This window comes from Magnolia sinica, chromosome 17 (genome assembly GCF_029962835.1).
Source record: "Magnolia sinica isolate HGM2019 chromosome 17, MsV1, whole genome shotgun sequence".
NCBI classification, from domain to species: Eukaryota; Viridiplantae; Streptophyta; class Magnoliopsida; order Magnoliales; family Magnoliaceae; genus Magnolia; species Magnolia sinica.
This window is the reverse complement of record NC_080589.1, coordinates 71,930,259-71,949,927: the sequence shown is the minus strand read 5'-3', so window position 1 is coordinate 71,949,927 and position 19,669 is coordinate 71,930,259. Positions and strand designations below refer to the sequence as shown.

The 19,669-nt window shown below is 39.3% G+C and overlaps 1 protein-coding gene and 1 non-coding gene across 2 annotated transcripts; one reads left to right on the top strand and one right to left on the bottom strand.

Annotated features, from left to right (window-relative positions):
* The first annotated feature begins 13,106 nt into the window (after nt 1-13,106).
* Nucleotides 13,107-13,565, top strand: LOC131230627 (uncharacterized mitochondrial protein AtMg00810-like). The gene has a single exon (XM_058226520.1). The coding sequence runs from the start codon at nt 13,107-13,109 to the stop codon at nt 13,563-13,565; it is 459 nt and encodes a 152-aa protein (XP_058082503.1).
* Nucleotides 13,566-19,290: 5,725 nt separating this feature from the next.
* On the bottom strand, nt 19,291-19,397 carry LOC131232093 (small nucleolar RNA R71). Its single transcript, XR_009164696.1, has one exon. It is a non-coding gene; the product is annotated as a small nucleolar RNA R71 (small nucleolar RNA).
* Nucleotides 19,398-19,669: the final 272 nt, after the last annotated feature.

Sequence of the window (19,669 nt, the reverse complement as noted above, 5' to 3'; positions counted from 1 at the left end):
GTATGGTCCAGCTGAGTTTTGGATATAATTCAATTTTGGTTTCAACCCCTTAAATGATCTGGAAAAAATGGACGGTGTAGGCAAAATACATATATTTACGGTGGGCCCAACTAAGTGTACTGAGTAACTCAGGACACAATCCGATTTCAGGCGTAACTAGCTTAGTGGGTTAGGCCTTAACTGTGGGACCCAACTTGATCTATGTGTTGTACATCTACATCGTCCATCAGCATTTGCAGCAGCTCATTTTAGAGGATGTCCCAAATTGAGGCACATCCAAAGATCAAGTGTGGATCACACCATAGGAAAACAATGGTGATTGAATGCCCAGCGTTAAAAACTTCGTCGGGGCCACTATAATGTTTATTTAGCATCAAACATGTTAATAAGGTCAAACAAATCCCTAACCTAAACCTAAACTCGAAAACCTAAACCTAAACCTGATCCTGAATCCAAACCCGAATTCCTAAACCTAAACCTAAACCGACACTCAAATTCCTAAACCTAAACCTAAACCTATAACCTGAACCTAAACCTAAACCTAAACCTAAACCTAAACCTGATCCCAAACTCGAACCCAAACCCAAATTCATAAACTTAAACCGAAACTCAAATCCTTCAAGCTAAACCTACACCTAATCCTAATCTCAACTCCTTAACCTAAACCTAAACCTAAACCCGATCCTGAACCCAAACCCGAATTCGAATCCCTAAACCCTAAGCCTAAACCTAAACCTAAACCTAAACCTGTTCTCAAATCCCTAAACATAAACTTACACCTAAACCTAAACCTAAACTCGAAAACCTAAACCTAAACCTAAACTCGAAAACCTAAACCTAAACTCCATCCCAAAACCGAATCCGAACCCGAATTCCTAAACCTAAACCTAAACCTAATCTCAAATCCCTAAACCTAAACCTACACCTAAACCTAAACCTATAAACCTAACCTAAACCTAAACCTCCGCCTTTATCTTTGTGATTTATTTTATATACGAATGTTAAACTTATATACATTTGTGCATGGATAAATGTGGGTTGTATGTAGATGTGGATAGGATTGTTTATGTATGGATAGATGTGGTTTGTGTTTGGATGGATGTAGTTTGTATTTGGATGGATGTAGATGTGAATATGATGAAAATGTATTGTAACAGGTGTATTTACAGGTGTATATCAGGAATTTTTTCTATAATTTTGAAAATAAATGAAACTAGGAAGAAACAGACTATTACCGATGAAATATTTTGTTAGTAATAGTAGGTTGAAACTTATACTGACGAAATATTTTATAAGTACAAATTTATACAAAAATTTATACCAACGATCTATATATGAGATATACCGACGACTTATTTCGTCTGTAATAGCGGGCTTATGCCGACAAACATACTCATCGATATTATTGTTTTACCGACGAACGTACTCGTCGGTAATGTCATTTATCCGGGCTTATGCCGACGAGCATACTCGTCAGTATTATTGTTTTACCGACAAACGTACTCGTCGGTAATGTCGTCTATCCCCAGTTTTACTGACAAATATATTCGTTGGTATAAGCTGTGTTTATTGACGAAATATATTATTTTTTCCTACCAAAAGTAACATGTTTGGCCGACTATTTTAGTCATCGGTATTTGTTTTATCATTGCCGACGAAGTCATATTTCGTCGGGAAAAGCCTTTAGCCCGACGATCTTTCCAATGACAGATTTCGGCGATAATAATCATTACCAACGAAAAAAGATAAGATAACAACGAATTATGTTGTCAATAAAAGAGCAATTTCCTGTAGTGAAGGCTCAAGTGGACCACACCATAGGAAACAGCGGTACTAAGGATGCCCACCATTGAAACCTTCTTAGCGTTCACTGTATTGATTATTTTCCATCTAACCTGTTAGTATGGTCATATATATTGGATGAAGCGAAAAACATATATCATCTTGATCCATAACTTCTTTGGTCCCTAAAAAATTTTCAATGATAGGAATTTAATTCCTGTGTGGTCCATTTGAGCACTGAAAATTCATTATTTTTTGTTTCATAATCTAAAATGATACAGAAATATGGATGACCGGTGTGGTGTGGATAAAGTTTATACATCACAGTGGCCCCTCTATTGCCATAGGAGCCTCCGCCTGTCCTGAGCTCGGGACAGGTACTACCCCCACCTGTTCAGTGCTCGGGACAAGCGGAGGCTCTGAGGACCACTGAGGGTCCACCGTGATGTTTTCATTTTATCCAAACCGGCCATCTATTTTTTTTTTATCATTTTAGAATATTGAATAAAAAATAAGACAGATCCAGAGCTCAATTGGACCACACCACTAGAAGCAACAGTACTAAGGACGCCCACTGTTGAAACCTTTTTAGGGTCCATCGTGTTTTTTATTTGTCTTCCAACATGTTGATATAATCATATACACCTAGGTGAATTGAAAAACAAATATCATCTTGACCCAAAACTTTTGTGGTCCCCGAGAATTTTCCAATTGTAAGAATCTAATCCCCACCTTGTGGTCCATTTAAGTCTTTTATCTTCTCCATTTAATTTTATTCAATACTCTAAAATGATATGGAAAAATGGATGGATGGTTTGGATAAAATGAAAACATCATGGTGGACCCTCAATGGCCATCAGAGCCTTCGCCTATCACGAGCTCCAAACTGGCGGGGAAGTACCTAATCCGCGCCCATCCGCACGCACCTTGCATTTGAAGGAAGCGGATTGGCTAGTGTACCTCACATCAGCTATATAGTTGTTACACTGACGTTAGCAAGTTCTATGGAACTGATCATGGTGTATATGTTATATCCAAACTGTCCATCCATTTGGCGAGGTCGTCTTAAAGCTTGAGAAAAATAAGACAGATCTAACTATCAAGTGGACCACACTGCAAAAAGCAGTGGGGGATTGAACATCTACCATTAAAACCATTTTTTGGGGTCACAGAAGTTTTGACCTTATGAATAGATTGGATGGAATGCAAATGTTATGGTGGGCCCTACAAATTTTTTAACGGTGAAAATCATTATCTCTGCTGCTATTTGCAGTGTGGTCCATATAATCTTTGGATATGATTCATCTTTTAGATAATATTCTAAAATGATATGTAAAAATAAACGAACGGTGTAGATATAATAAATACATCAGTGTGGGATATCCTTTGAGCCGTTTGTACAACTTGGAGATCGAGGTGCGTCAGTGCTCGTCTTCGCACGACACTTACCAACAATAGCTGTATAGCTGGTGTGGTACACCAGCCAATCCGCTTCCATATGCAAACCCCGGTCCGACAGTAAATTGTCCGAATAGGGACGCGGATTGGTGTGTACCCCACACCACAACCTGTATCCATGATGTGTTGACGTCAGTAAGTTCTGTCAGTCTCATCACGAGGTATGTTTTATATCAAAGCCGTCCACCCATTAGGCAAGATCGTCTTAAGTTTTACATGAGACAGATCTAAAGATCAAGTGGACCACACTTCAAAAAGCAGTAGGGATTGAACATCTACCATTGAAACCCGGTCATAAAAGTTTTGGATCAATATGAATTTTTTTGTCTCTTCGTCTATATATTTTTGACCTTATTAACAAATTCCATGGAAAATAAACGTTATGGTGGTCCCTACGAATTTTTTAACGGTGAAAATCATTATCCTCTCTTCTATTTTTAGTGTGGTCCATTTGAGCTTTGGATATGACTCAATTTTTGTATAATGATCTAAAATAATCTCGAAAAATGGATGAACGGTGTGGATATAATAAATAAATTATTTCGGGGCCCACGTAACTTTGATGTCCTTTAAACCGTTGGTACAACTCGGAGCTCGAGGAGCGTCGGCGCTCGTCTTCGCACGACACCTGTCTACACCAGCTATACAGCTGGTGTGTGGTACACCAGCCAATCCGCTTCGAATGAGGGTTCCAGTGGGGCTACCGTGATGCATCTGTTTATCAATGCCGTCCATCCATTTTCTAAGATCACTTTAACGGATGAGCTTAATAATGATTCAAATCCAACGCTCAATGGACCACACGAGAGATGACTCTTTCATTTAATGCATCTTGCATTTTGCGGATTAACGCAACCTCGCTCGATTTTTGATGTGGTGCAAGTGAGTTTTGGATGCATTCGGGGATGCAATCCTCTTCCCACGTTTTCTTCTCAAATAAAACGCGTTGACGTTATGATCAAAACTCTTGATAATTGATAATGACCCCTGTACCAATATTTCTTGGAATCCAGTGGAGGAACCGTTCCTGAAATGCGATCGGTGCCGTTTTATCCCTGATGATATGACTCTTCATTCAACGTAGAAGTGTTGATATCATGAATAATGATTTATTGATGTGGCCAATAAAATTACAAGACATGAAAAAAATTCGTCAGAAGGAAAGAGAGTTTGAACTCGTTGAATACATCTACTCGGTACATAAAGTGAGCCCCTTTAATTTGAGCCGGCATGTGCAAAATCAGGCTGATCCAACGGTTCACACTACAGGGATAATGGGATGGGGATGCCCCCTAATTAAAACCTCTGGAATTGTGTTTGCTTTGCACCCTGTTTTGTTTGATGATATCGGATATCCATTCATAAGATACAAGCCACCAGGATGAATGGACACTAAAAAGATCCATAGGTTAATTTTATTTTATTTTTTAATTTAGAGAGAGAGAGAGAGAGAGAACTAAGTGGGTCATATACCACATGATTTTAGAGATTTTTAAGCATATTTTACATAATATGACCCATCTTAGATCGGCTATATTTTTTTTTTTGTTACGTGTTGTTACGTGGAGAAACTGATGGAAAAAGCATGTGTCATGGTGGCCCCACACAAGTGGCTGCAGTGTAGGCTTCTTCCACAGAGGGAGGAAAGGAAGTCTGGCTGGATTGCCTCCAGCTGTTATGCATTTGATGGGTTGTTGTCCTGAATCCCAAGTTATATCTTTGTTGTAAATAGGTCAACGGATATGATGGGTATTAGACCCGGCCACACCTGACCGATTTGTTAAATGGTACAAGTCTGGGTCCAAATGTTAAATGAGTTTGGATCTAGGCTTCTTCTATATTAGGCATGATCCGATCTGAACCGAACCCATTTGATAAATGGGCGGGTCTAATTTATATTGCAAGGGACCCAGAGGGTTTAGTGTATATTGCAAGGGACCCATCCACAATCGGTTTTATTCCTGGTAAAAATGCTTTGTATAGCTTGATAAGTAATATGGAAAAATTAAAAAACCCACCCTATGTTTGGCTGAGAACACGAGGCACTATGGAATCAAGATGGTGAGATTAGTAAATTAGGATTTATGTGTATTATATGTGGAAGGCTTTTGTAGAAAGTTCCTATATTGGATGCTAAGTGGGGCCCACCATGATGTTTGTGAGAAATCTGCCTCCTCCATCCATTCTGCTAGCTCAATTTAAGACATGAGACCAAATAGGAGGTGGATCAAAAACTCAAGTGAGCCACATGAGAGGAAATAGTGGGCATTGAACGACCACCATTGAAACATTCGTATGGACACCTAAGTTTTATATTAGGCTAAGGTTTTTTATGTTTTCAGTTCATCCTAATAGACATGACTTTATAAATGGTTTGGATGACATATAAACATCAGGATAGACCCTAGGAAGGTTTCAATGGTAGGCATTTCTTTCCACACTTTTCGCTCTCTGATGGTCTACTTGAGTTCTAGATTTGCCTCATTTTTTGTCTCGTGTCCTAAACAGAGCTAGCAAAATGGATGGTCGGGACAAATTTATTGGACAACGCTTGCATCAAAATTCAAGATCTAACCCAAATGAAAGAGAGTTCATGGAGACAATATACCGTTGCCAAAGTGGAGGAACTGACCAAGTAAAGATAATCATTTCTATCATTCTGATCTTTATGTTGACATTATTTACATTTTTATTATTATGATAAATTGCTAAATTAAATTTTATTATTAATTGACACTTTTATTATTATTTAGCATTAATTAATTTTGATATAAAATAAAAGTGACACAAACTCATTAAATCCAATCAGACTTGTTAGCCCCGTTTATAAGTGAGTCTGGTTCAAGGCCTCGATATCCCCTTAACCAGACCTGTTAGACTCGACCCATTTATAAATGGGTCTGGGTTGATCTCCCTCCACCAAACCTCGACCCATTTATAAATGAATCTAATTGGATTAAATTAGACCCACCTATTTAGTAAAAGGGTCTAGATTTAAATTTTGGATCCATACCCATTTAGTAAATGGACGGGTCTGGTTTTAACTAGACCCTAAATCCAGACCCAACCATTTACAGCCCTACTTTTTTGCATTTAGAACAAAAGTCTATTCGGATGGTACCACTTGTAAGTAAGTGGGAGGCATTATGCGGATCCAAAAAAGTTAATTTAAAAAAATGGATAAATCTCCAATGGTATTTCTTTCTCCATCAATTCAAGCTTATGAGTCTAGCGTATACAAATGATTTATTAACAAGCTAAACCTAAATCAGCATTACTTAGATAATCAGGCATGATTTAGAGATGTTTTTTTAACCTCTAACACCATCAAGAAGTTTTTTTGGATGAAAATACCCCTGCACGCCTTTCAATGGTTATGAAAGGATGCACGGGGTTGTAGGTTCATGTGGAGAACATGTTATCATCATCTGTAACATTTCGAATTTTTGCGGCTCGAATATATACTCGTGCCTGAGAATTTCGGTGTTAATAATGTAAAAATTGGATATTTCAAAATTATACCTTTTTTTTCCATTTATATTACATCCGGTTACATTCACGAGAGTAAAATCATTTGTATTTATTATTATAATAAAAAGCATCCAACTAATCTTCAAACACACTCTCAATGGAAGCTTATTACATTATCAAAATTCGCAGCCAAAATAAATAAAACTAAACATAAAGCTATCTATTTATTTATTCAGAATAATCTTTCATAGGAGATTGTCATTCGTGTCTTCAATCTGCACCTCATTTGCATCATCTATACGGTTGGATAGAGTCAATGCCCTACTCATAGTGATGGTTATCTTTTAAGATTAACAATAATTCAAGAGATTCAGAAGAATAATATAAGGGTTCCGATACGTCTCGTATTCTACCACTACAAGTGGTGTCGGTATGCACAATCAATATATATAATGCATGCCTAATAAAGTATATGCAGCTCATCATACGTAATGATCATCACAATGTTGAATATAATTCATAGAAAACTTAGCTCACCCTACCTTCTCACGCTACGAAGATTCATCAGCGTGTGCAACACTACCATATACTTATGTGAACACCTCGAGGCAGCACAACACATAAATCAGATGAATTACGTGACATGACTTGTTCATAAAGCAACTATTTGCAACATCCAATCCCGGAAGTGATGTAACATGCATTGTGAACTACTTACATCGATATGTGCAACACTACCCAAAATCTATGGAATTACGTGTCGACTAAGAGGGTCACTACCCAGAGCGCATTACTCCACAATAAAATATTTGAATTACTAGTTGTAATACCTCTAATGCATCATTTCCACCAAAGGAAAAATAAATTGAACTATGGGAGTTTTGGAATTGAAAGACACATGCCCAAGCCATAAAGGGAGGTAGCACAAGGCTAGCCTAATAAAAAAGAAAAGTAGCATTAAGTTATCTCAATAAAAGAGAAGAGTGGAAAATAGGTCAACTCAACAAGAATAAGGGGAGAAAAGCAAAAGGCTAACTCCATATATAGTAGAAGCACGCATCGCTCTCAAAATTTGCAAAAGGCAAGGCTTGTATCGATCCATCGCCCCACATAAATTCATAAAGATCACGCATAAATAAAATCATACATTAACCATAATTTTCAAAGAATAAATAATTGATAATGGTAAAGTAAACAATTACATGGAGGATTCACAGTAATATGGAAACATGTAAAAACAAGATAAATCATATCAAATCAAATTAATGTAAGATTAAAGGAATCCCTCACCTCTTAAAATTGAATCGTCCTCACTCGAGGCTAGATGTGCACGTATACACCTTAACATCAAACTATATCCTAAACCACATGGTTTGAACAGTTAGGATTAATAAGTTATATTTGAGTCTATGATCCGAGTTTAGGATTTACACTAAACAGGTGGTCTAAATAATAATAATAATAAACCTTTAAATATGATGTTGTGTAGATGAGTGACTCACCTCATTCAGCGCCAATTTTTATCTCGACAAAGCTTGAAGTTTAATACTCTTTTCATCCCTCGATGACTACATACTTAGTTTGAAGATTTTGAAATCATCTTAAAGTCTGAAAATAACCCAGGAAAATTCTGAACGATCCACTAACCTTTGACGAATTCGAACTTGACTCGGATCCAAACTCGACTTGCGACTGAGTGAGTCATGGTTTGGTGTGCAACACCCAATGCTCTCTTTCTCTCTTCTTCTTCTTCTTCTTCTTTTTCTTCTTTGTTTCTTTCTTAATTTTGCTCACCTCTCTCGCTAAGTCGAGAGGGGTTTATATAGCCTTCACAGATTCTCTCTATGGTTCCTACATACCTAGTCTAAGGTAGATTGCATTATACTTACGTTGCATCAAGATTCTTGTAACTATTGGGTTTACGTGGTGTAACAACAAATGATATTTGGTCTAGATTGAAGTCTGCTGATTAAACAATATTAATGAGCTGGATCACATTACAAACGGCTTGGATCTCGAATCGGTGATTGATCCATAATCAGTGGTCAGCGTTTCTTGTCCGGGGAAGAAGGGTGGCGTTAATGGAAATTTTCGACAGAGGAGTTATATTTTCATTCTGGTCCTTGTGAACAGTCTAGATGGACCCAAGGGAGCTCGTGAGACCCAGATTTCGAAAATTCAAATTTTTCAAAATTTCGGGATTTTCCTGCCAAAATGCTTTTTGAATTTTTTGAATTAAAAAGTGCGGTGTGTGTGTTTTGTCCCACATCGAAAATGAGAAGAAAACTTTTGTGGTTTATATGTGGATTTGTTAAGAGTATTCTTACTTGGAGTTTTTGGAGGAGGTGATGCTACCCACTGGAACACATGCACGCGCGCGTGCGCTCACACTCGCGCTCGGGCGAGGGCATGGCCAGTAAGGCAATGTGGCTGTAGTAGTGTTAGATGGCATACTTTACACTTTGCACGTGCGCATCATGTCGTAGAGTGGTTGCTCCCTCGCGACCTTACGCGAGACGGTGCGACCTCGGTGCGATGGGTCTGATGTGCCTGTGTGCAGTGAGTCTGAAATGGTCTGAGTTTTATAGAAGATTAAGAACGGCCAAATCATAAATCCGAAACGTTCAACAGTTTCTGAAAACGACTCTCTACCTTGAAAGCCAAACACGCCATCTCTCCCATCAAATCAGATACGATCCATAGCTCTATTCTAAAATACTTAGAACATTTCCACTGTCTGAGTCTGCCAGAAGAAATTTGCTGCGCCAAAAGTGTTCCACAGTGGACCCATCGTGATTGCTGCACGTTGGATCTAGATAAGGCTTGTCTTATCCTGGAGGCAATTCACCTGTAACCCATCAATAATTGATAAGGGGGCGAATCACACTTTCTTGTCGGGGAAAAATGGCGGCGTTAATGGAAATTTTCGACAGATGAGTTATCTTTTCATACTGGTCCTTGTGAGCGGTCTAGATGGACCCCAGGGAGCTCGTGGAACCCATTTTTCGAAGGTCCTGATGTGTTTTCTTAATGGGTTTTGGTAAGGATTTTAGAGATTTGTTGTTTCCGGAAGAAAGACAGAAGGAAGAAATCGGAAGGTTGGTTGGAGAAATATTTCTAGTTTCCAAATCTTTAATGGGATTTTCTTGATCGTTCAAAGGGTCAGTGGTCCTGGTTGGAAGGTTGAGATTTGTCGTGATGATTCGGTATGAGGGAAGCAAGGAGTTGACGTTCATACGTTGAACAGTTCATCCGCACAACTCTTATCCAGTATGTTAGTTTTGGATGGCTGCTCCATCATGTGGGGTCCACTATGACCTCCATGAGAAGATCCGAACCATCTATCCATTTTTCAAAGCCATACCTGGATTAGCATACCACGATCCCTAATGGCCTCTGATTCCTCTCCCACCCTTCTTCCCTTCAACACCATGATCCACATGGTTACCATCAAGCTCTCCTCCTCCAACTATCTCCTATGGAAGAGCCAACTTCTTCCACTTCTCGAGAGCCAAGGTTTGCTCGGTCATGTGAATGGCACCCTTGTGCCGCCACCTCCATTCGACCCTCCCACCTCTCAAACGCCAAATGATAAACACCTGGCGTGGAAAGCAACCGACCAGCGCCTCCTTAGTCTTCTCCTCTCCTCCCTCACAGAGGAAGCAATGGCTGAAGCCGTCGGCCTCTTCACATCCCGCGAGGTCTGGACCGTCCTGGAGAACACCTTCAGCCACCGCTCCAAGGCTATGAAATTCGCTCAAAGATGACCTCCAATTGATGAAGCGTGGCATCCGTTCAATCACTGCATATGCCCATGCCTTCAAAGCCTTATGCGATCAACTTCACGCAATCGGTCGCCCCGTTGATGGAACTGACAAAGTTCACTGGTTTCTTCATGGCCTAAGGCCCGATTTCTCTAGTTTCTCTACCGCCCAAATGGCACAAACACTCCTCCCTTGCTTCCCGGATCTTATGTCCAAAGCTGAGAGTTTTGAACTTTTTCAAAAATCTCTAGAGACTCCGGTGCCCTCAGATGCAGTGTTCACTGCTACCCGGACCTCTACTCATCGCGGGGGTGGCTCCTCTCGCCACAGCCGTGGCCGCACAAATGACTCCAGCAATGAGTCTTTCAGTCAAGGACAGTACTGTGCCAACACCACCCGCGGTCGCCGTCCACCACGCTACCAGATTTGCTGCTTAGAAGGTCACTATGCAGATCGATGCAGGCAATAATATGATAGGCATGAACCCTTAGCGCAACTTACAGAAGCTTTCACCTCTTCATGCTCTCTGTCTAGAAATGAAGTCACGGACTGGTTCTTAGACACAGGGGCTTCGGCCCACATGACTCTAGCCCACTCAACTTTGGACCACTCCACCACCTACACGGGTAAGGATTGTGTGATTGTAGGGAATGGTGTGTCCCTCCCCCAGATCTTCAATTGTTAGATGTTTTGGTTGTCCCTCATCTCACTAAAAATCTTTTGTCCATTAGTAAATTAACAAATGATTTTCCTTTAATTGTTACATTTACTAATAATTTTTTCACCGTTCAGAATCGCCAAACGGGAAGGGTGGTGGCAACCGGTAAATGAGATGGAGGCTTATATGTGCTAGAGCGTGGCAATTCCGCTTTTATTTCTGTCCTTAAAAATAAATCTCTTACTACTTCGTATGATTTATGGCATGCTCGCCTTGGCCATGTGCATCATTCTGTTATCTCTTTTTTAAATAAAAAAGGACAGCTTTCTCTTACCTCTTTATTGTCATCTCCTGCGTTATGTAGTACATGCCAACTTGTGAAGAATCACTGTTTGCCTTATTCTGGTAATGAACATAGGCCATCTAATGTGTTAGATCTTATTCATTGCGATATATGGGGCCCTTCACCCATAAAATCAAATATGGGTTTTGCCTACTATGTTTTATTCGTTAATGATTATTCTCGTTTCACTTGGCTTTATCCATTGAAATTAAAATCTAACTTCTATGATACCTTTATTTAATTTCAAAATTTTGTGAAAAATCAACATTCTGCTCGCATCAAAAATTTTCACAGTGACGGTGGTGCAGAGTTTACTAGCAACTGCTATAAAGCTCACCTTCGTACCTCTGGCATTCATCATCAACTCTCTTGTCCATATATCTCCCAACATGCTCAATTTGATGAGAATCACTTTCCCTTCCAAGATACCTCCCAGGCTCAACCCATATCCTCCCTCCAATTTTCAACATTTCTAGAACCAAGTCTTGCCCATACAAAAATGCCCCCATCTTCCCCTGCGCCACATTCCCGGCACATTGCTCAATCCGGATCTAGCCGGTGTGTTATTTGTACTGATCTAGTGGATGAGTCTTTGCAGGCTGATGATTCTCTTACAGGTCCATCTTTACAGCACTCAGATCCTAGCCTAGCTTCTCTTAAGCCCACCACTAAGCTGCCTACCACTGCTCCTAGTGCTGCTATCCCATTGGGTCCTCATCCTATGCTCACATGAGCCAAAGATGGTATTTTCAAACCTTGCCACCTCGTGAATCTTGCTCTCTTGGGGTCCTTTGGTCTTCTCTCTACTCTCCTTGCATCCACTGAGCCTAAAGGTTTCAAATCTGCTGCTAAGAATCCTACTTGGCTAGCTGCCATGGATGAAGATGTTCAAGCCCCACAAAATAATCGTACCTGGATTTTGGTCCCTCGACTTGCCAACACCAACATTGTGGGTTCCAAATGGGTGTTTCAGACCAAATACTCGCCCAATGGATCTATCGAGCGTCTCAAAGCCCACCTTGTTGCCAAGGGCTATACACAAGTACCTGGTCTTGACTACACTGACACTTTTAGCCCTGTCATTAAGGCTACCACTGTCCGTGTTGTATTCTCTCTTGCTGTGACCAACAAATGGCCTCTCTGCCAACTTGATGTCAAGAATGTGTTTCTCAATGGTCATCTTACTGAACATGTCTATATGGAATAGCCTCCTGGGTACATTGACCCTTGCTTCCCTAATCATGTTTGTCAGTTGAAGAAAGCTCTTTATGGCCTAAAACAAGCCCCTCGTACCTCGTTTCAACAATTCAGCTCTTTCCTCATTCACCTTGGTTTTTATTACAATCGTGCAGACACATCACTCTTTGTCTTTCATAGGCGGTCAGACATTATTTATTTGCTTTTTTATGTTCACGACATCATTATTACAAGCAACAACTCCTCTCTTCTTGACAACTTTACTTGTAAGCTCAATTCTAAGTTCGCTACTAAGAATTTGAGTTCTCTCAGTTACTTTCTTGGTCTTGAAGCTACATCCACCACTGATGGTCTTTTTATCAGTCAGCTAAAATATGTGCGGCACATTCTCACGCGAGCTCAGTTACTTAACAGCAAGCCTGTTCACACCCCCATGGTTGTTTCCCAACACCTGTCTTCTAATGGTGCTATGTTTTCGGATCCCACTCTTTACCGATCTCTTGTTGGTGCTCTCCAGTATTTGACTATCACGCGTCCCGATATTGCTCACGCTGTAAACTTTGTCAGTCAATTTCTACACTCTCCGACTAAAGACTACTTTCTTGCTGTCAAGTGCATTCTTCGCTATGTTAAGGGCACACTACATTTTGGCCTCACTTTTCATCCATCTGTTGCTCCTGGTGCTTTAGTTGCTTACTCTGATGCCGACTGGGCAGGATGTCCTGATGCTCGTCGCTCTACCTCTGGTTATTCTATTTACCTTGGTGACAATTTGGTTTCCTGGAGTGCCAAGAAGCAACCTACTGTTTCTCGCTCCAACTATGAGTCTGAGTATCGTGCCCTTGCTCTCACTGCCACCGAAATTCTTTGGCTCACGCCATCTCCTTCATGACCTCAAAGTTTCTCTTCCACAGCAACCTCTTCTATTATGTGACAACAAAAGTGCCATTTTTTTAAGCTCCAACCCCGTTTCTCACAAGCAGGCAAAGCATGTTGAGTTAGACTGCCACTTTCTTCGCGAACTTGTTGTCACTGGCACACTTCGCACACAGTATGTGCCCTCACTTACAGGTTGCCGATATCTTCACCAAAAGTGTGCCTAGGCCTCTCTTTCAATTTTTCCAATCCAAGCTCCACGTCTGTTCCAATCTGATGCTCAGCTTGCTGGGGGTGTTGAGGATCCTCTACTTTAATGCCTTCCATACGTGCATCCATTGACCCTCAATTACAGGAGTTTGTTTAGCTAATTCTCTCCATTGATTTTGTAATCAACATTTATGTATACTTACTACATTATACAATATATAAATGTATATATATATGTATATATGAAAAACTCTCACCACTAAAACGTGTGGTGGTTTTCAAACATTCTCACTGATGTGTTTTCTTAATGGGTTCTGATAAGGATTTTAGAGATTTGTTGTTTCCGGAAGAAAGACGGAAGGAAGAAATCGGAAGGTTGGTTGGAGAAATATTTTCAGTTTCCAAATCTTTAATGGGATTGTCTTGATCGTTCAAAGGGTCAATGGTCCTGATTGGAAGGTTGAGATTTGTCGTGATGATTCGGTATGAGGGAAGCAAGGAGTTGACGTTCATACGTTGAACAGTTCATCCGCACAACTCTTATCCAGTATGTTAGTTTTGGATGGCTGCTCCATCATGTGGGGTCCACTGTGACATCTATGAGAAGATCCGAACCATCTATCCATTTTTCTAGGTCGTGTTGGAGTATAAGTCCAAATATGAGGCAAATCCAAGTTTTAGGTGGGCCACACACATTGCAAAGACTTGTGTGTGAAACTCACACGCAAAATGTCCGTGGATTTCTCATGCACGATACTGTGTAAACAAAATTTGGGTTCATAGTCACTAATTTGCCCTTCTCCCTATTAGCAACTTCTGCCATTAGTACCACCCTACTATACCATTCAAAAGAAGTGAAACTTCACCACTAATCCTTATTTCTCAATATCTCTCAACCGATTAAGTTTTGGCCCTGATCCCCCGAGGATGATCAAGATTCTCTTTTAATGGCTAACACACTCCATAATTCAAAATAATATTTGTGCACATCTAATTGACAAGTTACCAGGTAATTCGAACCTATACCCTAATATCTTTATGATGATCGGTTTATCTTAATATTTGGGTGGCCCATTTGGCGGATCTAAGAATGATGGATGGTTAGATGACTTGCTAAAAATAGAAAAACTTTATGCTTAGTACTTTGACGCTGTATGTAAGTGCACGTACGATCAGTTTCGTAAACGGATGGACACAAAGTGGGTTTTTGGAGTGATCAATAGGTAGAACATGTATATCATTAGATTCAAGTAACTTGTTCACATGTGTAAGTTTCTCAGATTATAATTTTGATGGTGGGTTAAGCATATTCATAGGTGGTGAACAAAATGAACAGATCAGAATCTCAATTTGATATGTGTACGAGTGGATGCAGATATCAGGTAGTTAGTTTACTATGATCGAGTAGTCCAAACTTAAAGTCGACGGTTAGATATCTTTACCTATCGTGGATAGTTGGCTGAACAGTTAGTTATGATAGACAAGTGGAAATACTTGGAAATATGATGATCTTGTCTTAAAATCAATGGCCGGATGGCTTGATCCATAGATGAAGATCATTCTTAATAATCAGATTCACGTTGGAGAATAGATGTAAGGTTAAGATAGCTAGATTGGTATCGTATACAAGTACATATATATTAAGTTAAATTTCAAGGTAACACTAAAGAACTTTCAATACTCAGGTATTGAAAAGTTTAGGGTGTTATATCATCGCACTATAAGTTTTTTGACATGATGAGAAAGGCCCATTGACTCACACTTAGTAACGGTGGTTTGGCAATCTATGGTGTTTTGTGATCTGTGGTCCACCTGAGGATTGGACTTAGCCGATTCTTCAGTCCATAGCCTTACATTATAACGAAAAACGAATGAAAGGCATGGATAGCTGTCGAAGCCTATGGTGCATCCCACACACGATGAGGAACGGAAGTTAAGTAGGCCCCACCTTTCAATTACATGTACACCCTTCCCAAGTCCAATTGTAGTTTTGAGAGGGAACAAGAGAAAAGCTTTGAGAGACCCTCATTGTCCTTTCAGTGTTATCATTCTGACGTTCTCACTCTGCAAAATTCCGATGTTCCCTCAATGTTCTCACAACAGTTGGAATGCATCTCCAGCTTTGAAAAAGAGTCCTTGCTATTGTCTTTTTGGTAGGATTTTCTCCGAAAAAGTCATTGTAATAACCTATCACCGGTGTTTCGAGCATCATATCTACGAAACAAGGAAGAAGAAAGGTACTTACAAATCTCGTTTGCACTGAACGTCATACTCGAGGCCCCTAAAACCGTAGCAATTGAGAACTAGAACCCCAAAACAGCATACCAGTAAGTGTTGTGAACTGTAAACTAAGACCTTGAGCAAAACAACATAAACTACAAACTGAGACTCTGAAATAGGTATAAGTAGGTTATAACTGTGAACCGTGAACCAAACCTTAACCGTGAACTTACCTGAGAACTACAAACCAAGACCATTGAACCCGAACCATTATCGTTAACTGTAAATTGAGAACCGTTCAGTGAGATCCACGACCTAAGGCTCATTTTACAAGCTTTGAACTACAAATCGAGACTCGTTTTCTATTTGTAATGAGATAAGAGAATTGCGATCTGCAACCCCTTTCAGCGTTTGAAACACAATCTGAGACCCCAAATTTTCACATTACTAGTCCTTATAGGTTGGAATACCCTAGAAGCTTTTGTTATGTAATGTTTTTATACATGCAGTAAACTACCTTTTATATTTTATTTTAGGAACTCTGACAATTTCAAGTCACCACAATTGTAAATCATGGATCTTTGGCACATCCTATGCTTTTATGATAGGGAGTTTGTATATAAATAAGAAGGAAGATTATCGTTAAAGGGCGGAGTTTTGAAATGTGTTGTAGTGATCAATAATATTACATGTAAAGAGCTAGCAGATAAAATACATAAGATTACAAATACAACACCGAAGAATATGATATCAAAATGAATGTTGTGCATTTGCAGACAGTCGAATAAAATAGTCCCTCTAAACTTCACGACGTCACCCACTATATTATTTGCTTCATGTAATGAATGGTCGCTCTAAACTTTACGACATATAAAAGAATAAATGTATTTTTATTAAAGTTACAGGTTTAAATTTTAGTGCCAAACTATTACACAATAAGTCCATGAACTTCAACACGAACACTCCACAACCATCTCCGCCTACTTGGTGTAGGTGTTAAGGGTAAAATATTGCATATTGGACCCCATTTATTACTTGATTTTATGAACATGATAATGATTAATGTTCTATTTTAATCATGTTTATCTTGCAAGGTGAATTTAAAAGCTTGGATTGAAAAGGATGTTAAAAGCATGGATTTAACGCTCAAGAATTACCAAAGCCAAGGATGGATCTTATGAAACCAAGAATGAAGAATTCACATGCCAAAGATTCGAGAAAACTAAGTGAGGAATGGAGAGCATTGAAGACTTGAAGTGAAGAAAAGGAACCTTAAAAATCTGTCTTCTTCGACTACTCTAAGCCCTCCTTCAACCAGTCGAAGGTTCCTCCTCAACTAGTTAAAGATTCCTCGACTCGAACTCCAGCGATAAAATCCTTTAAATTCCAGTCATCCTCGACCAGTCGAAGGTTGTCCTCGACCAGTCTAAGGTTATGCAGACAACACACGAACTGCGTAAATTTGAGGCGACTTTTGGATTTTTTTCAACTCGATGAGAAAGTTGGAGTTGCAAAACTATAAATAGGGGTCCCTAGGATGTTCCTGGGCATCTTCTAGGGTTTGTGGAGTGGAACAAAAGGTTGGAGCCGCCATTCGGGAGTTTAATTCCTCTTCTTTAGTTGATTTTTTGTTTAAGAGTTTCTAGTTCAATCATGTTTATGGTTAGCTAAACCTCTTAGTTAGGGCTAAGAAGTGAAGCTTGTAGTGTGATTGGGATGTTTGCTTTGTTTTGATTCATGTTTTGTTGAACTCTCTTGGATGCTAGTTTGATTATGAAGGAATATTTTTAGTTTTTAATGGTTTGTTGTGACAAATTACAATATATCTACGATAGCTTGAAATATCTTCTTTTCCTGAATTGAGATTGTAAAATTAGAAAATCTTGTTGTTCACCATCGTCCCATGGGCATGGTTAAGTGACGGAATCCTTTCTAATCTTCATAATTCTCTTATATTTGGTTAAGAGATTGGTATATCTTATTGTGAGCCATTGTTTCCTGGGCATGCTTAGGTGATAGAATCACTTCCAAATTCTCACAACTCTCATCCATTGATGATTAGATCTATGAGAAGTTTAAAGATCTAACAAATCTTTTCTTACCAATTGGATAGGATAGGACTATGATTCTAGTTGTGTCCTCCCAATTACTACAAGTGGATCCTTGGTACCCTAATTACCACCTTTAAATTTATAAGTTTTAATTACCTTATTCAAATCACTTTCTCAAATATTTCAAATTTAGGTTTACATCATATTCTAGTTCTAGTTCTGGTTACTTTCAGAAGACACACAAGTTTAGTCCCTGTGGATTCGACCTCGGTCTCACAAAGATTATTGCTGCATCGTGACCCTACACTTGGGGTTGTGAACAAGTTTTTGACACCGTTGCTGGGGATTAATGGTTGTGTTTTTCTAAGATTAGCTAGTTTTGGAATTAGGTTAAGATTAGGATTTTTTCACTTTCTATTTTTATATTAAGATTTTTCTGAATTATTTTAGAAACTAAGCTTTCTAATTCTAGGTTTAGAAATTTTCTTTTTCTGTTTTTAGAAACTACTTTCTAATTTTAGATTTATTTTTTTTTAGAAACTGACTTGTTTTGTTTTGTTTTGCAGGATCTTAATTTAAGAACTTCTAATTTGGTAACTTCTTTCTAATTCCCTCTCTCTTTCTATTTTAAGATTTCTATTTCCCTTCTTTCTTTTAAGTTTAGGTTAGAATCTGAAATTGAGGGCTAAGAGTGTTTCATGCCCAAGTGGGTCCGTGACAATACTCGATGTCTTTTGAGTGAAGGAGGATTGGTTGAGGGGTTATCTATCCATTACAGGATTAGACACTACTCAAGATCCTCAGAGTTAATTGAAGTTATAGCTGCAAATCAATCGAGGAAGACAACCTCAACCTAGGGTTGAGGAAGTCCAGGATGAGAATGAGGTGCATCAATCACTCCTGCCTCGTACTTTGTGAGATTATCTACAACTAACGGGGGTGAGTACACCCTCATGCATGGTTTTTCTAAAAAATACGGGACATATGGATATCAAGCCAGGGGAGATCCAACTCCTTCCAAAATTTTATGGGCTTGAATCTGAAAATCCGTACCTACACTTGAAAGAGTTTGATGAGATTATAGCCACTCTATACTTTCTAAACATGTCCGGTGACACAGTCAGGCTGAAACTCTTTCCTTTTTCTTTGAAAGAGAAAGCTAAGACGTGGTTGCATTCACTACGTCCTTGATCTATTGGTAGATGGAATGACATGACAAGGGAGTTCATAAAGAAAATTTTCCCATACCATAAGACGAATACCCTTAAAAAGTTGATCATGAACTTCGCCCAAAAGGAAGATGAAACATTCTTCCAATGTTGGGAGCGGTTCGAGGATCTTATCAGTTCATGTCCACAACACGGTTTTGAAACATGGCACATCACGAATTTTTTCTATGATGGACTGACATCTCCCATACACCAATTGGTCGAGACAATGTGCAATGGAGAATTCATAAATAAAAATGTCGATGATGTGTGGGACTACTTTGATAAGCTTGCTGAAAACACACAATCATGGGACATCTCCCCAAAATCAAGCACCATGTCTAGGCCGACTCAATCCAAGGAGAGGAGCAGAATGTATCTCCTAAGAGAGGATGATGATATCAATGTTAAAGTGGCTAATCTCACCAGAA

Bases quoted from the DNA above. Each gene is read 5' to 3' on its own strand.
- LOC131230627 (XM_058226520.1), top strand. From the start codon at position 13,107: ATGGTTGTTTCCCAACACCTGTCTTCTAATGGTGCTATGTTTTCGGAT.